The sequence below is a fragment of the Momordica charantia genome (genome assembly GCF_013281855.1).
Source record: "Momordica charantia cultivar OHB3-1 chromosome 4 unlocalized genomic scaffold, Mcharantia_2.0 BLBB01000004.1, whole genome shotgun sequence".
NCBI classification, from domain to species: Eukaryota; Viridiplantae; Streptophyta; class Magnoliopsida; order Cucurbitales; family Cucurbitaceae; genus Momordica; species Momordica charantia.
In genome coordinates, this window is record NW_028275162.1 from 14,586,011 (window position 1) to 14,610,096 (window position 24,086).

Here is a 24,086-nt window from a genome sequence, read left to right on the forward strand (position 1 = left end):
AGGTACCCAACCTTATCCATATACTATAGACCCTATTGGTTATTCACGAGACATTATCCATTCATATATGAGGAGTATATCAAATATATACCCCGTATATCAACTATATACTCAGTACATATATTGTCCCGATTACATCACAAATAACCTTGGATGTTTAGTTTATTGGATTTTGGACAATGCAAAGCTATGATTCAACAAGAAATTTATTGAATAAAACTTTATTAAATAGACTTTTGTTTTTACAAAATACAAACTACGAGTTTAGGGCAACACACCCAACAGGGAGTTACCCCACGTCATCCCTCTTATTCTTCTTCAAGTGTGTTGGAGAAGAGAGGAAGAGGTTACAGAACAAAAAAAACGGAAAACTCCCACCATTTCTCTCAAAAGCTCTCTCAATCTCTCCCTCTTGTTCCGAAAGATTGCTCCCACCAGCACGATCCCGAGACCCAAGAGGATAGCGAGGAAGACATAGTGGTGGTGTTCGAGGGAAACTCGTTGAAGAAACGTTCTTCAAAGGTAAAGTTTCCTCTGTAATTTCCTTATTTCAGTTTCAGTTTTGTATCCCGAAAATCAGTAACGAAGATCAGTTTCCGCTCCAGGATTCTCATCCCTTCAATGCCCTCACGTAATAAAATAAAATGATATGCATATCACACAATTATAACATAAACCATAATGCATCTTCTATTCATGATATGCATGATCTTTATATGCTCTGGTACCAAACTGACACGACCTGCCCTAAACACCTACTAGCTCTAGGACAAGCCGCACCGACCACAGACCCCCAACCAACTACCGAGTCTATAGTCAACTTCTTTCTAAATTTCTAAAACTCATTAAGATTAGTCAACTTCTTTCTAAATTTCTAAAACTGATTAAGATTATTCTCTTATATATACAACACAAGCGTAATATAATTTAATACAGGAATAACTATTCTTCCACAACTTCTAAACATGCTGGACAACTACAAAAGATGCAGCTAATCTATGATAAGTAATTCTAAATGTACATACAAAATGATATGCAAATTCTGAGACGATGAGTGACAGAAACTGGTCGGCTATCTCTTTGAAACTCAGGTACTGTAACGCCCCGTGTCTTTCAGGTTAGTTTAGTCTCGAATTAGGAGATTTTCATTTAATTCTAAATTAATTTTAATTAAATTTATGTATATCGTATTGCGTGTTATTGGTTCGGACCCTGTTCGCAGTATAGGGGTTGTTGTGGAGTTGGTTATGATAAGGAACGTTGGATTCTTGTGGAAAGTGAATGGGTGAGTGTCAGGGCCTCGGGTATAAATTGTCGGGGGCTGATACGTTACTAATTGGGTATCGAGGCCTCGGGTAAAAATGGTCGAGGGTCGATACGCCAATATTGGATAAAGATGAATGTCGAGGCCTCGGGTATAAATGGTCGAGGGTCGATGCGAGGAGTCTTTTGAAAGGAAAACTATTAGGGCCTTGGGTAAAAAATGGTCAAGGGCCAATAGATTGTAAAGTCATCGAGGCCTTGGGTAAAAATGGTCGAGGGTCGATGCACCAGTGTCGGGGCTCTGCGTAATGGTTAGGGGCCGACACTACTCGAAAGAGTTAGCCTTGGAAAGCTAGGATAGCTGTGATGAGCATAGAGGTGTTTGGGATGTTAGGGAACCTCGAGGTTGGTAGTTGAATCGTACATGGTTGTGATTATCGCCGGATCTTATAGAGCGTGTCTATGTTTGATCGTATAATGTGATGAAGAGCATGACTATGAATGTTTCATGATTTTTGAGCATGATGTTTGTGTGTAGATGGTGAGGGCTACTTACGGAGTATATTTATATATCTCCCCCCCCCCCCCCCCCCCCCCCGCGCAATTATTGTTTCAGGCGGAGATGTTGTTGACGACCATGGCGATGACGTGGAGGAGACATGACGAGAGAGGACCATAGGCTGCGTAGTTGCTTTTGCTTAGCTTAGGTTTAGATGGTTTACGCTTTATTGCTTGGACAACAAACTAATTGTTCCTATCTGATTAATTGGGAGGTTCCCATTTGTTGTCTATTTTGACTCAGAATAGGTGTTTATTTTAGTTTCTTCCATTCATTGAGTTTGCTTAGTTGGAATAATGGAATTGCTTTATGGAGTTGTCCACGGATGACGATTGATTGATAATCTATAGGATTGATTTTTGGTGAATTGATGGGAGTTGAAGTTTTATTTTATATAATTATTTCACAGGGAGTTAGTTATCTCGTGTTTAGAGATAAGATTAGACAGGTGGTTTAGTTAACGTTACCTAGAAGCGTGTAAAACGTTCTGGGGCGTTACAGGTACAGCCTGGTGGAGAAAAATAATGATAGACACTTAGCTAGGAAGTTCAGTGAGTGACAATTTCATAAGAAAGTAGTTTCGTAAAACTTATTTCATGAACAATTGAAATTTCAACACTTAAAACAAACTTTATAAAACTGAAGTAACAAACATTCTCATTCAGATTTCATAAAACTTGAGCAACTAAAACTCAGTAATTTTCTAAACGTAACTTGTAACAACATGTACTTTCTTAAACCACTTTCTAAATACATATCAAATACCTTCTTTCAAATCTAAATAGGTTACAAAACTCAACACCATATATGTATCCACATTCTATTATGGTCTACTAGTGTAGAGTAATCTCAATATGCACAATAGAATAATTCTATTTCTGGCCACTGGCATAAAGGAATCTCAATATACACAGCAGAATAATTCTCTCAACGAGCGGAGTAAAATGGTCCCAAAGACCTTCTATTTCTGGGTATACTATAGAAACACATTCATACAGTGTACGGGTAATCACCGGGATACAATAACATGGTGGTTTGAAAACCTATTTCTGCATAAAATTCTCAATCTCATAAACAGTTCTAAAATTCTTCTTTTTTTCTTTATAAGAATTTTTCTTTCTCAATTCATTCTAAATATATTTCTTTCTAACCATACTCATTCAACACAGCAATTTTTCAGACAATCATAAAGCATTTCTAAGTTCTAAAAAACATTCATAAATTCTCAAAAACATTTCTAAATTGTCAACAAACCCAATTTTTCAACAGAAATGATCAAACATACGTAATATATATTTTATTGATGTTATATAATAGATATCTTAAAATATTTAGTAAAATAACCACTCTCAAATTCTATGAACGGGGTGAGTTTGGATGGTACGCTGCTCCAATTTATGTTTGTCATGAAATAATAACCAACCAAATTTCAATACATGCTTAATACCAATTTAAATATACAATTCTTCAAATTAAACCACAAAATTCAATCTAATTACACTTCTTTCTTTCTCATCTTCATTGAGAGTGGGACCCACGTCCTACATTCATTACTTTTCAACACCCATTTCTCACGTGATTAGCCAACCTCCCAACATTTTCTTTTTCATTCTTATTTATTTTAAATCCACTCATTCTCTCTCCTCTACTATTCATCATCATCTTCTTTAACTTCAATCAACCAAACAGTGGCTTCTTCCCCTTCCATTTCTTATTCTTTTTTTTTCTGCAAATTCTACTAACCCAGATCCATGACAAAAAACACATAAACTGAAGCTACATTCGTCAATACGTATACTCATGGAAATCAGAAATCCAAGTTCTCCATCTATTTCAAAAGATTTCTTAGGCAAAATAAAGAACCCATAAACTATTTCTCTTCAACCTATATTTCTTCCAAAATCTTCAAATGAACAACTTTAATTACCACTTTTGATTTATTGCTACTGTTGGCTCTTCAATTCGGCTGCAAAATCACCATCAACTTCTGATTTCAACCTTTGCTTCCTCAACAGTCGAAACCCCGATTTTTTGTAGCCCTTTCTCTCTTTGATTTCACAGCCCATAAAATGTCCGATTTTTTTTTCATTTCCTTTCTTTTTCTTTTCTTTTCTTTTTATTCTTTCCTTTCCACGTGTTCTCTTCCACATCTCACTCACAAGCACCCTTTTTTATTTTCTATTTCCTTTTTTTTACACAACACTGAATTTGTTTGTTTTTTTCCCTCTAAAAAATACATAAATGGCCTTACAATGAGTTGTCTGGTCATCCTATGAAATAACAATCTGTTAACGAAAAGATTCTAATTAAATGAATCATATATGTTGGGACTTTCTCTACATTTGAAAAGATTAGAGACTCATGCAAGTGCATGAGACCACAAGTGATACTCAGAAGTAATTCAAGGTCGAATTCTCAGGGACTTGTTGCTTTTCAAAATCAAGTAATGTCGTGAAATGGTTCAAATATGCAATTGTGATTCAGGAAGAAAAACGTGATTGTTCTTTGGGGTTGTAACTATCAAGCAATTTAATAAAACTCAACATCTTTGCTTCCTACCTTAATTTTGATGCAAACAATTGAAACTACACAACGTTGGGAAATGCACCAGGCGCAATTTTAGTTTTTCTTAGGAAACTGAGTTATACTCTTTCACTACCGCTTTTGGTTGCTGCAAAAGTTAGGATAACCTACAATCATATGTCCATGTGTGATTACAATCATAGAGAATAATTATCAACTCATTGCTCTGAAATTCATACTCAACCTCATTATCGTACAATTGACCATAATATGGAGATTCATCATCGTCCAGGTTACATGGGACAACGTTATCGGTCAATGGTGTAATCTGTGGGACAAATGAAGGGGGACCAACATCGTCCAGAGGAGAGTCAATAAAAAAAGAAGGGCCAAAACATGGATCATTCTTCCCTGGGTAGTATGGGAATGAAGATGATGTATGGGTTTCCAAAAAAATATCTCCTCTCCTGCTCCCACTACCATATGATGCGTTAGGTACGACGGTTACGTACAAGGGTACTTGTGATGGATCGGGAGGGCCATTCAAATATAATCTCAAACTAGTGTCATCAAATATCAGATAGTTCGAGACTTCGTACTGAAAATCAAACATATATACACATTGTACAACAAGATCAAATTAGTCAGGATCAATTTTAGTAAGCATGTGCAAGGCACTTACTAGGATTAACACATGTTATCGTTTCATCAACATCTAGCCCACCCATGACGCCACCTCTATACACCGTACCAGCCTCGTTTAACTTGCCACCATAAATCACAAATAGTCGACGCATCATACATAAATAATAATAATAACACACAAGTACTTAGTAATCAAAGTTGCACACCACGGTCGTGATAGTTTAAGACACGCCCAACAATATAAAGGTATACAACCACGGTTGGGGGCACACACAACCACGACTGAGATAATGTACTGCGACGAGCATGAATCGAGCAATAAATGACCACGACCGAGGGAATATACTACCATGACCGTGAATCGAACAATAAAGGACCACGACCAAGGAACATGCTACCACAGTCGTGACTCGAACAATAAAGGACCACGACTGTGAGACAATGAAATAGTGTCTGTGTAAAACCACGACCAAGGGAACCTAAAACCACGGTCGTGAATCGAACACCGACCATGACTGTGAGGCGATTAAAGGTATCTGTATTCAACCACGGCCGAAATAACCTAATACCACTGCCGTGAATCATACAAAAATTAACCACGACCGTTAAACGAAGAAACATGATCGAGTTTCATTCACTTATGAAAATTTTGACCCACAAAAATACACATAAACGTTAAAAAATTCCATTCACTCCAACTACATACATCATATTCTGGACGAATGAAAATAATATTATGAACCAATCAAAAAAATAAACTTTATGAGATGTTAATCCCGTAGCGGAAGCGATGATCTTCGTTCATGAATTTTAGAAGAACAAAACTCATAATGCAAAGTGTGAAATACAGGGGAAAAAGTGTTTTCTTACCTTTGAAGAACTTTTCTTCAAATGAATCACCCAACGAACACCACCAAATGATCTTCCCGGCTATGCTCTTGGAACGAGTTCTTGCTTGTGGGAGCAAATATCGGAAGCCAAGAGAGAGATTAAGAGAGATTTTGCTTGAGAGAGCTTTCTTGTATAACCTATAGATTTAATGTACATTTTATGTGGATTAATTTTAACCTATAATATGAATCCAATTCATATTATTATTTGAATCTTATTCAAATAATTTATCTCATAAGATATAGTTTTAATTTAAAATAAACTGTATATGATAATGTATCAATATACATCCTTGAGTAATTTGAACATTCCAAATTCTTTCAAAGAAACTTGATCCTCGTTTTACCCGTTGTGAGCTAGCAAGGAGACCTAATGGACCTACAGATCAGAAGCTCCAATGATACGAGATAAATCGATCAAACTTATTGACCGAGTTAATCAACATTCGTTAACTACGGGTCACTCCACTAAAGACCCGCATCTGCATTCTTCTCACTGCATAATGTTTTCATGTCCACGAATATACGACTATTAATGACAAGTCAATCCTTCACGAGCATTCGTAAGCACAGATAGGTCAAATTACCGTTTTACCCCTCTGTTATATCTTGCTCCTTAAATACTACTGCTCCTCGGTTATGGTCCAGCCAATAACTGGAACTTCGTCTCGGGCCAATGAGAGGGTGGGGTTCCTTGTTCAAGTCCCGGAGTCAACATTTAAGAGAACACTTGTCTACTCCCCTAAGGTCGGGGAGGGGTGAATTTCATCTTGTGAAGTTATGTTCCCAACTCTCCACTCGGTCTCATCCCCAAAATGGTAGGAATATTGAGTTGGCAACTCGAGTCACTCTAGCCTATACAGATGAAAGGACGAGCCCTCACGGGCAGGAGTCCATAACTCACTCAAGATGAAGAATGAGTTGCCTGGTCATCCTAAGAAATAGAAGCTGTTAGTTAACGGTGTTACATCTAAAGATTGGCTATTTCGCGGTCCGGTCTTATACAAACTCATTGTATAGGATACCCCTGTCGAATGTCTGCACACGAACGATTTGGATCGAGTCGTCTGTAACATTTACAAAGTAGGTCGTATCCATAGTGTTGCCAGGATAAGGTACCCAGCCTTATCCATATACTATAGACGCTTTAGGTTATTCCCGAGACATTATCCACTTGCATATGACGAATATATCAAATATATATCCAGTATATCAGGGGTATATCAAATATATACGCAGTATATCATGGGTATATCAAAATATACCCAATATATATACTGTCCCGGTTACAAGATAATAAGCTTGAATGTTTATTTTATTGGATTTTGGACAATGCAATGCTATGAATTCAACAACAAATGGATTGAATAAAACTTTATTGAATATACATTTGGTTTTACATTAGTACAAACTACGAGTTTAGAGCAACACACCCAACAAAACTAACCTCGTTCAAGATGTCAAAGATGAAAAATTGCCTTCCTTTAAGGTATGCAAGATGTGAAACATGTTGAAAAAGGTATGGAAGTTCTTGAGAAAAACGTGAAAGATGTGCATGAGGACAATAAGGATTGAAACATACTTTTAGTCTCTACAATCTGTGGGAATGTGTGGGTATATATTAAATGATAGTACAAAATTTTGGTGGGGAATTAATAAGTTGGTGGTACTTTAATAAATTCATGGCCATGAATCAAATCGAATTCGCCCATAGTTTTAATTACATCGACCTACGTGATTCAAACTATTTCTGTGTAGAATTGGTTGTAGTTTAATTAATTCGGGGGTATATTCATCATGACATCCTATCTGAAATGTCAGAAAAGTTAAAATTGGGTAAGTTGAGTTAACTTTTCTAATTGAGGTATGTTGAGTAAAGAATAAACTTTTTTAGGTTATATGTGCCAATTTCCCAAATTTCAACTCACTCCCTTTCTTGTATAGTCGTCAACGTCCTCCCCCCCCCCCCCCCGATTTTCTTCTCCAACGACAGCACCTCATGACAGCGACGGCGGCGACTGGCGGCACTTCTCCATCCGTGAACCAGTAACAGTAGAAGACTGGTGCCAATGTTCCTCGAAGTGGCAATGGCGGCCAGCTTCTTTTCATTCACAATTTCCGGCATCCACGACAGCTTATCTTATCCGTTCAGCAGCAGCGTCTGCGAGCCTGTCTGACGAAATCTGCAATAGCCGCGTTCTTCCCCAGCGTTTCCGGCGTGGGTATGAACGTCTGAGCAAACCCCACTGATGTGATCATATTTGACCATACACTCCAAGATGATACCTACACCAACAATGAAGAAGAGCTTGAGGAAAGACCCCCCAAACGAAGGAGACTTCATTGTACTTATCATCAAATTTTGACTATTTTGAAAGCCAATAAAGAACCCACTATGGTCAAGAGGAAGCGTGGAGTGGCCCCATTTTTTTTTTTTTTTGCAAAGGTAAATAAAATATATAAAAACAAGAAAAGGAAAAGGAGGATCTCACAGCCTGAGATCAAGGCAACAAAACAAAACGGTAAAGAGAACAATAGAAATCACGAAAATAAGTCCCAAGCAGAGACAAGCATGGGCTCAGAGCTCCTACAACAACTCCCTAGCCAAGTAGGCAACGAAAATACACCTCTGCTTTAATAACCCTAAGGAGCACAGACGACGAGCGACCCTGACCACCATGAATACGAAGGTTTCGCTCCCGCCAAAGGAGAGAAACAGTCGAAGTCCAAGCTAATCGCCACACATGCCGCCGAGTAGACGACCCAGCACTAACATGACAAATCCAAGTAAGCTCAGTAGACCAATATGAAACCCGATGAGACGAACCGGCCCACAAAATCATACCAGCCCAAACTGGTAGACTATAAGGGCAATCAAAAAGCAGATGATCCCTAGACTCCCAACCAGCACAAAAAACACAAGTAGCGGGCACCAACGCATTCCACTGGCAAAGACGATCACGCGTAGATAGGCGATCACAAATGGCCGACCAAGAAAGAAACTGATTACGCTTGTTTACATGCGTAAAAAGAAGGTTTTAGATGCTGTTTTTACTATGTTTCAGCTTTGTTTCGGATTTTTCTCGGTCGTTTGTTTCGAATTTTTCTCAGTCGTTTGAGATCCTGCACTCCGTGCTTCTACCAAACGGACCCACCACTCAAAACCACCCAGACGTGCACGAAATCCACCGCCAAGGAAAACTGACAAGTTCCACTAGTACTCTTCCTATCAGTTAAGCTACCAGCAAAATTAGCATCAGAATAGCAATCAATTCAAGAGACGTATTTTAGGTAACCATAAACCCAAGTCAACAGTTCCAAGCAAGTATTTAAAAACTCTTTCAACAGCATGCAAGTGTGATTCTTTAGGACATGATTTAAATCTAACACACATGCATACATTGAACATAATATCTGGTCTACTCGTAGTTAAGTGAAGCAAGGATCCGATCATACCTCTATAAGCTTATATATATACATGATACGAATCCATTTGTGACCAATTACATGTACCAAAGGAGCAATTACAAGAAGCAAGACAAGAAGATTCAAGAGGCTTTCACACTGCACCTTCAAAAGCTTGTTAATGCACAATAATCAACAAAGAGTTTTGAGCCCAAATTTGTTCATAATGTTACTTCAATGAGTCAAGAAGAGAATGGAGCAAAGATGGCATGGGAAAAGTTGTCTATTTTGAGAGATGGCACGGAGGACAAAAAATGTGTGCATAATTGTGAACAGGTGCCTTGGCAGATTGCACCCCTTGGGAGTTTTGTGAAGTCAAAGCTTGTCAAATGTCATCCAAATGTGAAGCGCCTCCTACAGCACATAGATAAGACCATTTGAAGCGTGACTACGTTTTCTGATTTGCATTTAAGTGTCTAGAATGATGTGCAATCAAGTTTTAATTTGCATGTCTTATTTTCTACAATTTGCATTAAGTAGTATTTTGAAAAACTTTTGGTGTTCTTATGTTGAACGACCATTTGGCCTATTTAAAGGCTTGGAATGCTCTTGTTACGGGGAGAACTTAAGATTAAACATATTGGAATTCAAGAACTTTTGTTCCTTAACACATTTGGTGTTGCTTCTTTCAAATCTTGCTTTAGGTTTGATGTTAAACCGATTCATTGGATTAGTCTCGATCAAGCTAATTCTAGAGTGAGTCGTCTTAGGATCTAGGAGTGACCATCGTAGATTGTAAGTCCGATCTAAGAGTGATTCATCTTCTAACCTTACTCTTGGTTGGAATCATTCGGTAAGTTAGTCGTTTTTGTGAATGTTTGCAAGGATCCTAGAAGGACCTCTAGCTTTGTAAACCCGAGCAACCTTGGCGACATCCTTTGGTCTAATTTTATCAGAGCATTGGTCGACATCCTTTGGTCGGCTCTAGAGGTGAAATATCTTTACTTTGTCTAATTTTATATTCTGTCATTTTTTCTTTTTCAAAAGTAGTTTCTTACAAAGTGTAACAAGACATAACTTGTCTTGAAATTCTTGTATTTTGCTCTCGGATCATTAGCATAAAAAAAAAATTAGAAGCAAAAGAAAAGAAAAAGAAAAAAAAACAAAAGCAAAAGAAAGAAAAAACAGTAGCAAAAAGAAAGAAAACTGTAGTTCGAAGATCAAGGCACACGAAAAGTTCTTTTCATTATGTTGTGTTTTTTTTTTTAAATTATCAAGTTGTTTATCCTAAGATTGAGTTGCTGTAGCCTTAGATTGTGAGAGTTGATCATTGAATTAGTTATATCAAGCTTTAAGCAAGATTGCACCAAAATTTAAGCCAACCCTTACATCTTTGACCTAGTACCGAAAGCCTACCCTCGAGTGATAAACACAAGTGTCCTTGAGTGAAATCCTAGTGAGTGGAAAGGTCCTTATTTTGTTATTTTATTTTTCTAACAAAATGTCACAGGAAGTACCGCAAGATCCTACTATGGCTATTCTTCAATCAATTCAAGGTATGGTGGAAATGATGAGGGAAGATAGACAGGAAAGAAGGGTGCAACAACAGAGAGAAGAACGAGTCTTACAGGAAGATGAAGGTATGTTTGACTTCGATGTACAAAAAGAACAAGTTGGGAGTAGAGGAAGGAATAATTTTGCCAACATTATGCAACCGAGGAGATGGGAAAGAGTAAATGAAAAGAGAGATGGCGGAGCTAAACTCAAAATTCCACCATTTAGTGGAACGGCGGACCCCGATGCTTACTTGCGATGGGAAAGGAAGATAGAACGTGTATTTCATTGCTCTACATATAGTGAAAATAAGAAGATGAGACTTGCCATTGCCGAATTCATTAATCATGCTAATGAATGGTATCAACATCTCAAATCCGAGAAAAGAAGGAAACATGAGGATCAAATAGAAACTTGGGAAAAACTCAAAGAAGCCATGAGAATGAGGTATGCTCCCAAACATTATAAAAATGATTTGACAACTAAACTGCAAGCTTTGAGGCAGGGAACAAAAAGTGTTGATGAGTATTATCAAGAGATGGTGATTTTAGTGGAAAAAGCACACATTCGAGAAGAAGAGGAAGACACCATGTCTAGATTCCTTGGAGGTTTGAATCTGGAAATTGTTCATCATATTGATAGAAATCCACCACCTTACTTGGAAGATATGTATCACCATGCTATCAAAATTGAAGATCAATTGAGGAAAGAAGAGGAGCATTCCAAATGGAATGAATTCATGCAACCAAAAGGGAAGTTTGGTGCTGCCAAAAGAGTGAAGGCCGAGAGCTCCAATGCCAAAAACAATGAAGTTCCAAAAGAGGTAAGGGAGAAGACTAATTCTCTTAAATGTTGGAAGTGCAAAAGGTTTGGACACATGAGCAAAGAATGTGTCAATAAAGAAGTCATGGTAATAAGAAATGGTGACGTTGATTCAAATGATGGTTGTGAGAAATATGATGCAAAATTTGAGGAAGAATCTAAAGCACATGTTGATGAATTTATTAAACAAGATAGCAAACATTCTGATGTTGATGAAAGTGAGTTGAAAGAAAAGAGAGAAAGAGAAGAGTTAAGAGAAAGGAATTCAAAGGAGAAAGAAGAGGACAAGAGCAAGATCCAATCCATTTGTCCATATAAGCCAAATCTTATGACATTGTTGCATAAGGACCCTTACTATCAAGGTAACATACTTTATCCTAGTGTTTCTACTTTTCTAAGATTTTTGCAGGAAGTTCCAACTCTTCAAATCAAGTGTGGTCGAACACAAGTAACGATGGAAGCTATGATGGAGCCAACGAGAGTTATCCTATCATCTACTCATGATCTAAAGATTGTATTACAAGGTAAGTATAAAATAGATTTTGATTTTGAAAGGCATTGTGTAGGTAACCATGAACAAAAGAAACCTAAAGTGAAAGGCATTGTGGAAAAGTATTTGTCTAAGAAGTCGCATAAAGAATTCCATGGCCGAGAACGCAGAATTGTATGTTGGAGAATGCAAATGCAAAGTACCAAATGGAGGAAAAACAAATCCAAGAAAAATGTAAACAAACCAAGTGATTGGGTTTGGAAGCACTTTTGGAAGGAACGAAAAATTTGTCCAAGTCCAAACATGAGACGACTCAGAAGGATGATATTACATCAAGACTTCAAGATTGCACTTCAAGGAAGTCAAAAAGTTGAGTCTCAGTTACTTCAACTTTCGAGTTATTATCTTTAAAGTTCAAATTCTCAAAAGGCATTTCTAACTCATCACTAGCTGAGACCTGATTAGTAGTAATATGAGATTTATCAAAAACAACATCCATTTACTTTTCAACTACAAAGGTTATTTTATTAAAAGCTCTATATGCTTTACTACATGCTGAATATTATAAAAATATGCTAATGTCAGGTTTTTAATCAAACATTCTAAGTTTCTCTTTATTTTTCAAAATAAAATATTTGCAACAAAAAACTTTGAAATAGCTGATATTAGAAGTTTTATCATTAAAAGACTCACAGGGGACTTTATTCAAAATTGGCCTTATTAAAACACGATTCATCATATAAGAGGCAGTATTAGCAGCTTCAGCCGAAAATATTTTGGTAAAGTATACTCATTTAACAAAGAAGTAGCTAATTCTTGCAAAGATCGATTTTTCCTTTCTACAACACCATTTTGTTATGGTGTTCTTCGAGAAGAAAAATCATGAGAAAAACCATTTTCATCACAAAACTTTTTAAAAGCTACATTGTCAAATTCTCCTCCATGTTCACTTCTAATTTTCAAAATTGTAAAACTTTTTTCATTTTGAATTTTCTTTGAAAAACTAATAAAGGTTTTTAAGGCCTCATCCTTATGAGATAAAAATAAAACCCAAGTAAATCTTGAAAAATCATCAACTATAACAAAAGCATAATGTTTTCCACTTAGACTTGAAACTCTAGTAGGGCCAAATAGATCCATATGTAATAGTTGCAAAGGCCTAGAAGTAGGAATCATTTTCTTTGGTTTATAGGATGACTTAGTTTGTTTACCCATTTGACATGCATCACAAACTTTTGTCTTTTTCAAAATTTAATTTTGGAAGACCTCGAACAAGAGATTTCTTGGAAATATTTGAAATCAAATACATGCTAACATGACCTAATCTTCTATGCCACAACCAAGAATCATTATGCATATCAGACAAACATTTATTAACAACAGGGCAGTCATTCAATTCAATAGTATAAACATTTTTATCTTTATTTCGTACAAACAATATTTTTCCATCACAAGCATTTTCAATTATGCAATTTTTATCATTAAATACTACTTTATAACCTTTATCACATAATTGACTAATACTTAAAAGCTCATGCTTTAAACCATCAACAAGCAACACATTCTCAATCATAAATTTTGAACCATTACCTATGTTACATTTGCCAATGATTTTACCTCTTTTATTATCGCCAAAAGTAACGTAACCTCCATCTTTCATTTCTAGGTGTGTGAATTTTGTGTGGTCTCCGATCATGTACTTTGAACACCCACTATCCAAGTACCACTTGTTCTTTATTGATCTCAAACATACCTAGAAGAAAGATGATACTCAAGATGTAACTTTAGGTACCCAAGCTTGTTTGGGTCCTTGAGGGTTAGTAGGAAAAAATTTAGGGTTCCATCTCTTTTCATTGAATGCACCATTTTTCCTCAATTTACAAGCATAAATGTCATGACCAAATTTTCCGCATGCATTGCAAACAGTAGTAGACATTGAGTTTTATTTAACAAAGTAGTTTACAAATTTCTTTTGTTTTTTTATGAGGTTTATAGCCTAAACCACTTTTATCGAAGATCGTTTGTTGTTTTCCCATCATCATGTCTAAGTTATTTTTACCGTTTGTAAACTTTAAAACAGTAGATATATCTTTATTTATCACTTGTAATAATTTATACTTCTTTTTCAAAGCATGCAAATTTGACGTAGACATAACAAGATCTTTTCTAAACATCTCATTTTCTTTATTTAACCTATCATGCTCAACTAATAAATCATGGTTCTCATGAGCTAGCTTAGTTTTCTTCTTTTCAAGAACTATTTACTACCTAATTTTTCAAATTCTTCTTTAATCTCATTGTAAGCATCCATAAGCTCATCAAAAGATGTATTTGCAAAACATACCTTGTCGTTGTCATCTTCATTTCCAAGAGCCATGAAACAAAGATTAGCTACTTCCTCTCCGCTTTCAGAATCACTTCCTTCATCACTTTCATCCCAAGTAGCCTTCATAGCCTTCTTGTTTCTCCTTGAAGATGATGACGTCTCTAATGTTCTTTTCTCCTTTAGCATGTTGACTGTTGGTTTTCTTTGGAAAGTCTCTTCTTGAAATGCTTCTTGAACTTCTTGGATAAGTAGGCAAGCTCTTCCTCATTCAATTCTTCCTCACTTTCAGAAGCCCCTTGGAAGGATGTAGACTTTAATGCTAGCCTTTTCTTCTTTTCGACGTCCTCTTCCATATTGCCTTTCATGATTATTTCATGCGTCATGAGAGATCTAATAGCTCATTTAATGGACGTTTTGAGAGATCATTCGCTTCTTGAATCGCCGTCACTTTAGGCTCCCAACTTTTTGGTCGAGATCTGAGAATCTTCCTCACGTTCTCAGCTGTGGTATATTACTTTCCTAAACCTTTCAAAGCATTAACAATATTTGTAAATCTAGTAAACATTTTAGTAATATACTCATTAGCATCCATTAAACAATACATAATTATGTACAAGCATGCTAATTTTCAACCCTTTTAAGGAGAAATGTGAGAAAAAAAATGTTATATATACCTTATATATAAAAAAATATACATAGTATATTACATACTCTCTTTTGCTCCCATTTAGTATTCTAAGACTATGGTATATTACTTAGGTCAATCTCGGCTAAATAAAAATAACTAAGTGAATTATTAGTCGGCCCAATATAACTATTTACATTGGTAGTTGTACATTAATGTTTTAGTTAATTAAACATTTTACCAAACTAATGACATTATTTCATGCATATAAAATATTGACTTATTCAACGCCCAGGTCAGTTCCGGGTAGAGGTGTTCCCTTACGGTCAGCTTAAGTACCTCAACCTAGACAAAACCTTGCTTAGATATGGTTCCGTAATAGGCAATATTTTATATTTAGTCTTTTATTATTTCATCTTAAACCTAGTTAAAAGAAAATAAAAGACTACCTGTAATCATATTAGAAGATATAACCTAAGGTCTAATTAATTTTAATCCCCTTTAAAATTAATTAACTTAGACCCTACGTTTGCATGCAACTCTTTACTATAGATTTTAATTTCTATCTACCAAAATTTTATAACTCTTATAAAATTCAAGAAATTAAATCAATAAACATGCATTGTCGACATCCATTAATATGACAATTATATTAAGTAAAGCAATGCAACTTTATTTTCATGTAATTAATACAACACTTATATTAATCAATTATGAAAATAAAACATATCATCATACATTATAACTATTATATACATATGATGCATGATCATGCTTAACTTGTGGTGAGATTTTAAAACTATATGGCATCTTTTATGCAACTTATAATTCATAAAATAATTACATTCATAATGCAATAAAATAAATAGCTGAGTAGTCCAGTTTTTGGCATCCTATGTTACAATTAAATTAACATAAATTAATTCATATTAATTTAAAGAAACCAAGAAAACGCATGCGGAGCCTCGAACGCACGAATAGGGGGTTGAAAAACACCAGGGATAGGGCCACGGTGCCATAGGTCAGGGTCGTGACGCTGCAGCACAGCACCATGGAGTGGCACAGTGCCGTTACGCTATAGTGCAGCATGATAACTCTCCAAAAGAGAGTTAGTCTAGTGTATATTTGGGTGTTTTGTGCAAAGAATTGACAAAGTGTGTCCATTTTAGCTCTTAAATATCATAGATAACATTAGAAAGTGAAGTTCGAGCTAAAAGTCCTAGGTCTTGAATGCTTTGGCTAAAAATTGTGCTAAACTCCCCTATTTATGGCTTAATTTCACGAGTTTAGAAAGAGAAGCTAAAGCATAAAGAGAGTGCTAAGTCCAGAGAAAAGTAGATGAAACATTTTCAATACAGAGCAAATGAGAGCTGGGGCGAAGCAACGCCGGAGCATGGAATTACAGCGCAGTTAATGACCCAGACACGGGAAAATTACCATGCCCGTACAACCTTCAGCTGGGTGCCCTAAAATTGGGACCTGATATAAAAGGGACATTTAACCCTGGCTGACACATAGAGATCCCAATAGAGACACATTTTAGAAGGTTGGAAAAGACAAGGAAGAAGAATCTCACCATTTTCGGGGAAGATCTAACAGCAGATGAGGATATTTGGCTTCTGCTTCAAGCTATAAACGTCTTTCTCGATTTTTCTTCTCTTTTTGGAAAATGGGTTGTAGCCTCTCTTTACCCATTGTATTTTCTTCTTCTTGGGGGAGATTTACATGTTGTAACTAATGAACAACCAAAACTCTAGGTGATTTCATTTGTTTTTAAATAGAGCTGCATTTATTTCTTAAATCTTACTTAACATTGTTGGCCACTGTGTTCTGTATACTAGCGTCTGTATGATTCGGGAGGGCTTACAGGTAGCTGACTTGCTCTAATTGTTATTAGTTACTTTTTTCTAGTAATTTTTGGATACTAAGGAATGGTGTCCTCTAATCATGTTTAGACCTTGTGTATATTGTTTGGAAACTTAACAACGTGGGTATCCATGTTTGGGTGTCTAGAAAGGGAACCATGTCAAGTTGAGCACTAATGAATGTTGTCTTGCTAGAGTGTAGGTTAGAATTCGGTGAAAGCAAGTGTTGTCTCCCCTTCTTGTCCATATCTGTTAACCCTCATTTTCGTTGTTCTGTGCTGTAACTTCTTTCTGTTATCAACATTTTGGAGTGTGTCCGCTGTTGAGATCAGTTACTGTTTGTTTATGATATTTTCTTTTACTTTCTACATAAACATCAATGTTTTCTTATTTTTATATTTATGGTATCTGCGAGCATGGTTTGAAATATAATCCAAAGTCCCTGTGGATTCGGCCTAGTTTCGTGCTACAATCGATAATTTTCATGTATACTTGCACGTGTTGTCAACACGGTTGTGTGGACGCAACACAGTGATGGAGAAAATACATACATGCGCAACGGAAGTGAGCAAGAATCGAAATAACAATCTAGATGCATAATACAACCTAGGATTAAACATGCATGATCATACATTATGATGCTTAGAGATAAGTAGAGAAAAATACAAACCTTTGTAGCTTTTCAAAAATCTTCAAATAGCTCCAATGAAGGACCACCGAGAGATCTTCCTAGCTATTCTCAAGGCTTGGAATAGAGTGGTGGGACTCTTTTTAGAGAAGGAAAAAATTAGAGAAAAGTGGAGCTAAAAAGAGTTATGTAAGCTTTTTGAAAACACATCAAATGACCAAAGGTTCCAAGAGAGCTTGATGTTTGAACAAAAGCCTTCTTAAATAGGCAAATTACATGCAACTCTTGCATGTCAAAGTTCACCAAAAGCTTACAACACAGATTCCACTCATGCATGGCATGACTAAGTGTCAAAATGCATGTCTAAGTTCACCAAAAGCTTACAACACACATTCCACTCATGCATGGCATGGCTAAGTGTCAAAAAGTGGATTTTTGAGATTATTTAAATGTTCCACTCAACAAGTTAGTGAAATTTTCCACCAACATGGTTAAAAACATTATTTTAATCTACTTTAGTCAACTTTAGACTTTCTCTGGTCAAAGTCAACTATTTGACTTTTTCCAAAATCCGATGTTTGATGAAATCCATGCCTCCGATTATGAATCCGCATTCATAATTTTAATATTTAAATCCTATTTAAGTATTTTGTCCAAATTTCTCAAATTGATATCATATATCAATTACTTAATCATATCTCATATGATTAACCTAATTCGTACGATTTGAATTATTCCTTCAAATTATTCCAAGTTTATTCCTATATGAGCTAGCCAGGGGACCTTATGGACCTACAGATCATGAGCTTCAACGATCCGAGATTAACCGGTTAAACTTTTTAACCTAGTTAACCAACAATCGTTAACTACGCGGTCACTCCACTAAAGCCCGTAGCTGCACTCTCCTCACTGTAGATATATTATGTCCATTTTATATAACCATGATCGGTAAGTCGATCCTTCACAGGTTGTTCGTAATTACAGCTGGGTCAAAATACCGCTTTACCCCTGTAATTATCTCTTGTTCCTTAAGTCCCACTAATCCTCTGATGAACAATGATTTGTTGTCCAACTATCAAATCAAAAAATCCTCTCAAACCTTTTGATGAGGGTGGCGCCAATTGTTCAAGACCTGGATTCAGCCCTTAAGAGAACAACCTCTCTACTATCCCAAAAATGGGTAGAAGTGAATTCCTTCTTGCACCCTATGTCCCTAGCTATCTACCGGGTCTTACCCCTGAAATGGGAGGCTTATTGAGCCAGCGCTGTTGAGCTGCTCTCACCCATGCAGATCTAAGGATAATCCTGAGTAAACAGAAGTTCATAGTTAGCTCAGGATTAAGATCGAGTTACCTAGGCCATCAAAGTTGAGATAGTCAGTTTCAAACAGTAAACGGTATTATAAAGTAAAAGTGACTATCTCATGGTCCGGTCTTATGCAAACTCTTTGCACGGGACACCCCCACTCGCATGTCTTCACATGAATGAATTAGGATCACATCGTTTGTACTAGCTACAAAGTGGGCCGCATCCATAGTGTCCCCAAAATAAGGCGCCCAACCTTATTCCTATACTATAAACCATTTAGACTGTTAACTCAAACTTGATCCATATTTATGTCTCTTACATAGAGTTTGAGTCTCAGGTAACAGTCTAGGATCCTTTATTTTATTGGATTTAGATATAGTAAGAACATTTTATTGGATCAATAACTACTAATTGATTAAAACCTTCAATAACAACTTTATTGAATGATAAAAGTATATCTATCATTTTCAAACTATGAGTTTTAGGACATAAAACTCACACAGCGCCGCAGCGCTCGATGATTCTTTTCCGCAGCGCCATGGCGCTGCTGTACGAGTGATATGAACCAAGGAGCTTCCTTTGTCATGCCATATGGACCGATTACAAGATCAAGAGCTCGAAAACTTCAACAAGTGTTACTACTTCATGTCCAAGCGTTCGTAAACTCGACAGGAGAATTAAAGGAAGACGTGCAAGATGTTGGAACAATTCACTACAATTTGGTGCAAGTTATGCATTTCTAAGTGTTTTTAAGACAAGTCAAAGTCCACTTGGTCAAGGTCAAAGTCAACTTCATCAAGACAAGTCAAAGTCAACTCATTCAATTCAAAAACCAAGTCAAACACTCACATCCCTCATTATGGATGGGATTGCACTTATTTTGGTTGGCTTTCCATGTTCTTAACCTTTTCATTTGCTTGTCTTTCCATTTATTGAAGTTATGTCTTTTCATTTCCAAGCCTTTTCATTTCTTGTAAGTTATGTCTTTTCATTTCTTGTAAGTTACAAGTCTTTTCATTTGCTTAAGACTTTTCATATGGCTTGCTAGGATGGTTATATATAGCCTTGAGATGTCTTGTTGTAAACACAATTTGAAGTTTAATGAAAAGTGAGTTTTCTCATTAGCTTGGTTGAGAGCTTCATCTCCCATTTCTTGTGCAATTTCTTGTGTCTTTAGAATTTGCATGTTAGGGTCATTCAAGCGGTGTTGATCATACCCCTTGTGGAGTGATTTGAATCACGAGTTTAGAAACGAGTTTTCTCTACTATTGATATTGATCATCAGGGTAATCCGTTCTTAAACTTTTCCTTGGCTTGATTCCATACTTGTTTTCGGGGTTTTTGAAATTGAGTTCTATGGGTCTTGTTCGTTAGCAAGGTTCTTAGATCCAACTCTCAAGGGTTTCTTAACAACGAGAATTGTACGATTAGTCTATGGCCAATGGGAGAAATGTAATGGGTAGTGTTTGCCCTTATTTATTGTATTTTCCCTTTGTTTTATGATGATGTACATCCCACTAGAGTTTAGTTCAAGTGGGAGTTTGTTGGATGTGTTATCCTAAACTCGTAGTTTGTATTTATGTAAAAACAAATTTATATTCAATAAAGTTATATTCAATCAATTTGTTGTTGAATTTATAACATTTACATTGTCCAAATCCAATAAACTAAACATCCAAGAATATTACCATGTAACCTTGATAGTATATATACTGAGTATATATTTGATGTACCCTCGACAAGTGGATAATATCTCGGGAATAACCATAGATACGGCTCACTTTGTGATGTGAACCAAGGAAGCACCATTGTCATTCCTCAAGGACCCATAACGAGATCAAGAGCCAAGAAGCTACAACAAGCTTTACTTTCTCATGTTCAATACTTAGTGAGCTCGGCTAGGGATGATCAAGAGAGAGATGGAACTTTTCAAGTCAATATCTTCCAAGTAGAGCTTAAGGGAGGCGTTGCATTAAATGAACTCTAAGTTCATTTAAAGGAGCTAAAGTTGAAGTGGAGTTTAACTCAAGTTGCATTCAATAAAGCCAAGTTCAATTCAAGGAACTCAAGTTGCATTAAATGAACTTAAGTGCATCTCAAGCTTCATTTATTGCAAGTTATCCATCAATTAATGGAACTACACTTCAAACTACTTCAAGTGAAGCTTCATTTATAATTGGGAGGTTACAAAGACTTTGAAGGGTGACCAAGACTTCAATTCTCGGATTTAAACCTCTTTTATTATATTTTCAGTTTTAAACATTTCATTTATGTGTTTTAAGTTACATTTTAGCTAGTGGATGTTATGACCATCATGTAATTGGGAGTTACAACCTTTCAAATGCCTTTAGGTTACTTTTAGGGTTGTTTTGGAGGCTATAAATAGCCTAGCTTGTTTCATTTGAAAGACAGATTTTGATGATTGAATGAAGTTGCTATTTTGCTTCAAAAAGCCTAGAGCTTGTTATTCTTTGCAATTATTGAGTGTTAGATTTGCATGCTAGAATCATTCAAGTAGTCTTGATCAAGCTATTTGTGGAGTGGTTCGAATCTTGAGTTTAGAAACAAGTTTTCTCTACTCTTGATATTGATCATCAAGGTAAATCCGTTCTAACTTCTTCCTTGGGTTGACATCATCTCGATTTGAGGGTTTTAGCATTTGTGATCTAGGGGTTTGCATAACCATAAGGGTTCTTAGATCCAATTGGCTATTGTTTTCTTATCACTTTGTATATGTTATATGACGATCCAATCCAGGTCGTTCGTGTGGAGACATGCGAGTGGGGCTATCCTATACAATGAGTTTGTATAAGACCGGATGATAAGGCAATCCTAATTCTCAGCCCAATGATCCAATCTTTTGTTGAGCAAGAACGCTTGAATCAAAGAAATTAACACCTCCTTAAACAAGTTAGAATCAACCAAGAGAAAGGCTAGAAATTGATTACCTCTATGATCAAAGATCTAGAAGCAAGAATGGAGATCTTGTTCTAGAATGAGTCATTCCACAATCAAACTTGATCAAAGCTGGATTGAATGGCTCAAAATGCAATCTATCACAAGAATTGCAAGAAACCTTAGAAATGGGAATGGGATTTCTAAAGAAAATGTCTCTTGAGAGATCAAATTTCATTCAGCTAAAATCTGCCTTTTACATAGCTTGGATGGGGCTTTTTATAGCCATTATACGAGTGAAACCCCCAACCCTTCACTTTCCAAAATAAAACTCATAAGTAGTAATGACCACAATTGGTCTACTTAATAACTTCCCATAATTGAACTCTAAAGTTGAAACCATAATTTGGAAGACCAAAAACTCAAAAATTACAAGCAATCTTGCAAACGTTGACCTTCACAACATCGTCCTCTCTTGGATTATTTTTCAGCATCTGAAATAAAGGTTGAACTGAGCCTATCCAATTTTGTACGTGAATAAGGAATGCTTGTTGAAGCTTCTTAGCCTTGGCTCGTGTAATAGGTCCAGTGGAGACGTGTGGAACACCATGATTCTTATCATCTTCCCCCTGTTCAACAGGATTCGTCCTCGAATCAGATAAGTCATCACCTACATCAAAAGGACTCAAATCAGCAACATTGAAAGTAGAACTTACTGAAAAGTCACCTGGAAGATCAATCTTGTATGCATTATTGTTAATTCTTTCAAGAACTTGATAAGGACCAGCCCCTCGTGGATGTAACTTTGTTTTCCGTTTCGAGGGAAAGCGCTCCGTGCGAAAATGTATCCAAACCCAATCACCCGGTTGAAAAATCAGTTCTTTCCGTCCTTTGTTAATACGTGAAGCAACTTTCGAATTCTGCTTTTCAATCCTCACCTTGACCTCTTTGTGTAAGGTTTTGATCAAATCGGCCTTACTTGTGGCTGCATCACTCACAAATTCATTAGATGGAATAGGAAGCAAATCAAGGGGTGTAAGTGGATTGAATCCATAAACAACCTCAAAAGGAGAACAATGTGTGGTACTATGAATTGCCCTGTTATATGCAAACTCTACAAATGGCAAACTTTCTTCCCAAGAGTTAATATTCTTAGAAATAATAGCCCTAAGTAATGCTCCCAATGTTCTATTAACCACCTCGGTTTGGCCATCAGTTTGAGGGTGACATGTAGTTGAGAACAACAATTTAGTACCCAACTTACCCCACAACACCTTCCAAAAGTGGCTTAAAAATTTTACATCCCTATCACTAACAATAGTTATAGGAATGCCATGCAACCTTACCACCTCCCTAAAGAATAAGTCAGCCACATGCTTTGCATCATCTGTCTTGTTACATGCTATGAAATGAGCCATTTTACTAAATCTATCCACCACAACAAAAATACTATCTCTACCCTTTTTAGTTCGAGGCAAACCAAGAACGAAATCCATAGATATATTAGTCCAAGGTTCATTAGGTACATTCAAGGGAGTATACAAAAAGTCATGAAACACATAATAATCATCCACAGCTTTCCCACCAAGACAAGATGCATAAATAGTTCCAAAGTCATGGTCATCTCTATATAACTCCTTAATATGCTCAAATCCAAGAATTTTTGCACTAAGAGAAGTAAGGAGATTGTACCTTCTTGATAATGTATCAGCAACCACATTGTCCTTACCTTGCTTATATTTGAAAACATAGGGAAATGTTTCAATAAACTCTACCCACTTTGCATGCCTACGATTTAGCTTGCTTTGACCTTTAAGATGCTTCAAGCTTTCATGATCAGTGTGGATAACAAACTCTCTCGGCCACAGGTAGTGTTGCCATACTTGCAATGTACGAACTAAAGCAAACAATTCTTTATCATAGATAGGATAGTTCAACGAAGCCCCATTTAGTTTTTCACTAAAATACATTAAGGGCTTTCCATCTTGCATCAAAACAGCACCTATGCCCAAACCACTTGCATCACACTCGATTTCAAAAGTTTTATCAAAGTTAGGCAAGACAAGTAATGGTGCATTGGTTAATTTTCCCTTAAGTTCATTGAGAGCTCTCTCTTGCATTTCCCCCCATTCAAAAACAACATTCTTTTTCACTAAGTCATTCAATGGTGCAGCTATGGTACTAAAGTCCTTTATAAACCTTCTATAGAAGCTAGCTAGACCATGAAAACTCCGAACCTCACTGACATTTTTTGGTGTTGGCCAATCCCTAATTGCCTTAACTTTCTC

At 36.4% G+C, this 24,086-nt stretch overlaps 1 protein-coding gene across 2 annotated transcripts; it reads right to left on the minus strand.

Annotated features, from left to right (window-relative positions):
- Window positions 1-8,311: 8,311 nt before the first annotated feature.
- Window positions 8,312-17,810, minus strand: LOC111022917 (uncharacterized). 2 transcript variants are annotated; one of them, XM_022300224.2, is made up of 4 exons: window positions 17,638-17,810; window positions 14,496-15,002; window positions 13,769-13,904; window positions 8,312-9,106 (listed from the first exon to the last, which is right to left on the minus strand). In XM_022300224.2, the coding sequence occupies exons 2-4, from the start codon at window positions 14,661-14,663 to the stop codon at window positions 9,039-9,041; spliced, it is 372 nt and encodes a 123-aa protein (XP_022155916.1). In that variant the 5' UTR covers window positions 14,664-15,002; window positions 17,638-17,810; the 3' UTR covers window positions 8,312-9,038. The 2 variants fall into 2 exon arrangements, with proteins under 2 accessions (XP_022155916.1, XP_022155919.1); XM_022300227.2 differs by having other exon boundaries at window positions 8,312-9,699.
- Window positions 17,811-24,086: the final 6,276 nt, after the last annotated feature.

Excerpts from the sequence above, each read along its gene's own strand:
- LOC111022917 (XM_022300224.2), bottom strand. The coding sequence starts at position 14,663 with ATGCTAAAGGAGAAAAGAACATTAGAGACGTCATCATCTTCAAGGAGA. Across the intron at positions 13,905-14,495 it reads ATGAAGATGACAACGACAAG|GTATGTTTGAGATCAATAAA; the intron begins GTATGTTTTGCA and ends TCTTTCTTCTAG. Across the intron at positions 9,107-13,768 it reads TTTTGGCGATAATAAAAGAG|GAAGAGTACTAGTGGAACTT; the intron begins GTAAAATCATTG and ends CTTAACTGATAG.